We start from the raw sequence: 4,596 nt of genomic DNA, 5'->3' as shown, positions 1-4,596 counted from the left end.
CAAAAGATGTATTATTATAAAATATGACAAATTATGGTGTATTTAATAAAGAATAAAGTTTTTTTATAATAAAAAAGTAAAAAGAATACAAAAATTTGAGTACGATAGTTTGAGTATAATAGTTTGTTTTTATTTTATAATTTGACAGGTCAAATATTAATTTATCGTGTATTGAAGTTTTATTTAAAGGTTTGTTTTTAGTTAATGAGTTATTATATACACAAGACAATATTCAAATTTCTTATACTTGTTTAAAAGGAGGAGTGAATATAGAATATAATTAACAAATAATAAATAAAAAAAGCCCAATTTATCCAGAAAGCCCCAAAAATAAAGACATTACAAAATTGGAGGCATGTATGGGCCTTTCCTTTATTATGAGCTAACTTATACAAAACCGTATGTTTTTCTATTTGATCCAGAAATCCATGCTATGTCTAGGCATGTCCTATTATGTGGGCTTACCTACATAATCCATCGCCAATAAATCCATACTGTAATTCACTAATTCTAGACCCAAGTAGTATGGGAAGTTAAAACTTTGAAGCATACTGACCCAAAAAAAAAAAAAAACTTTGAAGCATGACACAAAGCCTGAAAAGAAAATACCAAATATGCCCTTTTCGGCAACCCCCTAATGCTAAAAATCTAGAGACCAACAAATATCTCAGGCGATAAGGCCATGAGTTTCATGTCCATACATTTACTTTATGGATAAGAGATATGCCTATGATAAGAATCTGTAACCGAAATTACATGTAGCCCAAATTAGAAGCCATGAACACTCTTATTTGTTCATCAAACCCAACTCTTCATCTCTCAAATCTTCCATCAAGGAAACCAAATTTCTCACCTTTAAGCCCCAAACTAAGTTTAGGAAAACTCAATTACCCCTTAAGCACATTAAATCCACCACATGCTTATAATGCCAAGGGATTTTCAAGTGTTGAGGGTGAACTTGTGAGTAGCAAGAATAACAATCCCAACAAGAACAAAGATAAAGATGATGAGATTCCTAGGGAAGTGTTCAACAGGATCATAGTTAGAATATTGGTGTCTGTTTTGGCACCAATGGGTTTAGGGTTGGGAATTTTGTATGTGTTTGGAGAACTTAAGGTGAGACACATATGGGACATGCCCATGTGGGTGCCATTCATGACAACATTCTTGACATTTGGAGCTTCCACTCTTGGGATTGCTTATGGGGCACTCTCCACAAGTTTGGATAAAGATAGGGAAGGTACATTTCTTGGCCTCAATGAACTTCAGAACAATTGGACTGAGATGTGGCAAGAGGAGGATCAGGAGGATCAAAGTTAGACCTAAAGGTAGTGATGATTCACAAGGAATATTAATGCATATTGTATAGTATATATTTGGATTTTGATTATGTATTGTATTGTATCCCTCAACAAGCATAGATGTGTAATTGTTAGTGCACCATATTTGAAATATTACTTTTCTAATTGAATTTTGGGACAATACATCATTCATTTATGGTAATTACTCAAATGAAGATGCTAAAAACATCTTTTTATGAAGATTCTTGTGTTAAAAGTGTACTTTGTTTGTTTAGCCACACTTTAAAAAAATAACACTTTTATAACACATCAAAATCAAACCATACATTTCATCATCTAATGATAAAAAAGAAACATCTTCATATAAAGATAATAGTAAAATCTTCATGATAGTATCCACCTTCATTTATGACTAGATATCATTACAAATATTTACATCTTTTTTCAACCAAATAATCAAATTTAGAATAATTAAATGTTATATTAGATTACTAACCAAATATGTAATAGACGAAAAATCAAATATATATTTTTAACTTTTTATACGGAATGTCTGATTGGTGACTAATATTTAATATACATGTTATCTAATTAATTTTGATACACGGTGTGAGTCCACATATTTTGTCCCTTAGGAGTTAAAATATCATTTCCAATTCAACAATATGTAACAACTCAACTATTGCTTTTTGGTGAGTGAAAATTTATATAACTATGTTATGTGCATACTAAAATCAGTCATTAAAATTAGTTATTAGTATAAAATATATATTAAAATATAAATAAATATTAAAAATAAATTAAATTATATATATTTATATACAAATATATTAATAACTATAAATAAAAATACAAAAAGTAATACAAAATAATATAAAAATATTTTTAAAAAATGTACTAAATCGTTAGATATTTGTAGTAAAGGTTTTAAACACTTAATATGAACTGTGTTGATTAGATTTAATCCTAGTTGTCTATTGAAAAAATAGATGATTATAAATAAAAAAATGAATGTGTTATGGTGTGTTATTTGTAACAGATATTAGAATAATAAATTTTTTTATAATTTTTTTTTTGTGTTATTAACTTTTTTGCTAACTATTAAGAGTTAAATTAACTTGATCTTAACTCAAAACATTAACTAAATCTAATAAATACCGATACAATAATTATAGAAGTGTGTCCAAAGCTATAACACCATACACATGTATTTATTTATTTTTTTTTAACTAAAGATAGAAAAATTTAAATTTGCAACTTCTAAAAAATTATGTCATTTGAATTATAATTCGTTGGTGCACATTTATTCATTTATGCTATGAAGATCCGTACAAATATACTGGATAATTAATTAATACAAATAGTTTGTCTATTTTAGTTGTGAATAGGGATTGATGATAGAAATAATTAAAAGATGGCTTTAACTCATCAAAAGTATATCAAAATTAATATGAGTGCAAATTAAATCAAACTAACCCCCCAACCTAAATGATGCATCAGATTAAAGGGAATAGGTTTTGTCATTTTCTAATGGATAATGTCACTCTTTTTATTATTTATTATTTTTAAGCTACCTTTTTATGAGTTATTTTCATCACATAATTTAGAAATGAGATTACTTTTCTCGTAAATTTAAAGGTATACTCTCAACAATTAAAAAAAAAAAACAAGTGTCATATTCAAAATAAAAAATAAAAAACCAACGGATATTGAAAACATGAACTTATCGTGATAAAATTGCTCAAAGAATATTATATATTCCAATGAGAAGAACATCGTTATCATGAATGGAAGATAGAGTAGAGAGAAGATCAATTACGTCTTTATGGAACAGCAAATTTTTTTTTTCTTCATTTTTTAGATGATTTTTATTTTATTTTATTTTATTTTTTATTATGCCATTGATGGAACCAGACTTAGCTTTCTAGTTTGTTTTTAGGCTTTTAGCATCATATGGTTGAAATTTTATTGTTTTGGTTAAGCAACTATTATACTTTTAATGGATTTGGATCCTCTAAAGTTTGAATTTCACTTTAGAGATTAAAATGTGATTTTTTACCTTTGAATAGTTTTTCTTTCATATTTATTCTTGGTCTCACCTATAAAATCAATGGTAAAAAATCATACTTTACTCTTTAAAGTGAAATTCAAATTTTAGAGGATTCAAATCCACTTTTGGTTGCACACTTGCACTATTAGTTAGTTTTTTTAGACTTTTTTTTATAATAATAACAGGAAGATACTAAAGGAATCCACATTAATCACCATCTAATCAATTTTTTTTATCACCGTTAATTATATATGACTAATCTTATCGGACTTTGATTTAATCTGTTTTCAATCAAATAATTGAAGTATCTTTAATAACTGTAGTTCTATAATTCATGTGTTTTGACAAGAATTTTGACAACTTATCGGTAGCTTTTTGATACTCCACGACATGATTTAATAAAGCTTTTGAAGAAGCGTTTGCATTTTCTAAAAGCACAAGCGTCGTATTTTATATGGATGTGCCAATAATAATAGTTATGTGTTTGGATTAATGTTTGCAAATAAATATTAGTATAAATGTGTTTTGCTAATAATAATAATAATAATAATAATAAGGGTAAAATATATTTTTTGTCCTTGAAGTTTGACAAAAGTTTCAAAAATATCCCTAAATTTTATTTTGTTTCAATTTTGTCCTAAAAATTTTCGATTTGCATCAAATATATCCCGAACGGCTAATTTTTAAAAAAATTGAAGACCAATTCAACAACAATTTCATAAGAACAACCCTCAACACAAACAAATCAAGCATAGTTTTCATGCATTATTGTTAGATTGGTCTTAATTTTTTTGAAATTTTAGCCGTTAAGGGTATATTTGATGCAAATCGAAAACTTTTAGGACAAAATTGAAACAAAATAAAACTTAAGGGTATTTTTAAAATTTTTGCTAAACTTAAGACTTCAAGGACAAAAAATATACTTTACCCTAATAATAATAATAATAATAATAAAGAAAAAATATAAAATCTTGGCCCGGAAGCACTTAAGAAATTTGCATCAACTCATAATAAGTCCAATAATAATTAATGATACGCCTTGTCTTTTTTAGAAGAAGCCAGAAGAATTGGTACACCAGATTAGCAGAAGCTGAAAGGAAGATGATGGAGACGCCACCCCCTTTCTAATATTTTAAAATTATGGTTCATAATTTAATTAAAAATATCAAAAATTAAAATATAGCCTCCATGAGTAATAGAATAATGTATGTGTGCTTCTTCTTTTTCCTTTATTATAGATTAAAT

General features: G+C 26.8%; 1 protein-coding gene across 1 annotated transcript; it reads left to right on the top strand.

Moving 5' to 3' along the window:
• Nucleotides 695-1,484, top strand: LOC107644890 (uncharacterized protein PAM68-like). The gene has a single exon (XM_016348842.2). The coding sequence runs from the start codon at nt 778-780 to the stop codon at nt 1,318-1,320; it is 543 nt and encodes a 180-aa protein (XP_016204328.1). The 5' UTR covers nt 695-777; the 3' UTR covers nt 1,321-1,484.

The sequence above is a fragment of the Arachis ipaensis genome, chromosome B05 (genome assembly GCF_000816755.2).
Source record: "Arachis ipaensis cultivar K30076 chromosome B05, Araip1.1, whole genome shotgun sequence".
In the NCBI taxonomy this organism is placed as follows: domain Eukaryota; kingdom Viridiplantae; phylum Streptophyta; class Magnoliopsida; order Fabales; family Fabaceae; genus Arachis; species Arachis ipaensis.
Note: the sequence above shows the minus strand (reverse complement) of the source record. Positions and strands in the feature narration are given on the sequence as shown.

Bases quoted from the DNA above. Each gene is read 5' to 3' on its own strand.
- LOC107644890 (XM_016348842.2), top strand. From the start codon at position 778: ATGAACACTCTTATTTGTTCATCAAACCCAACTCTTCATCTCTCAAAT.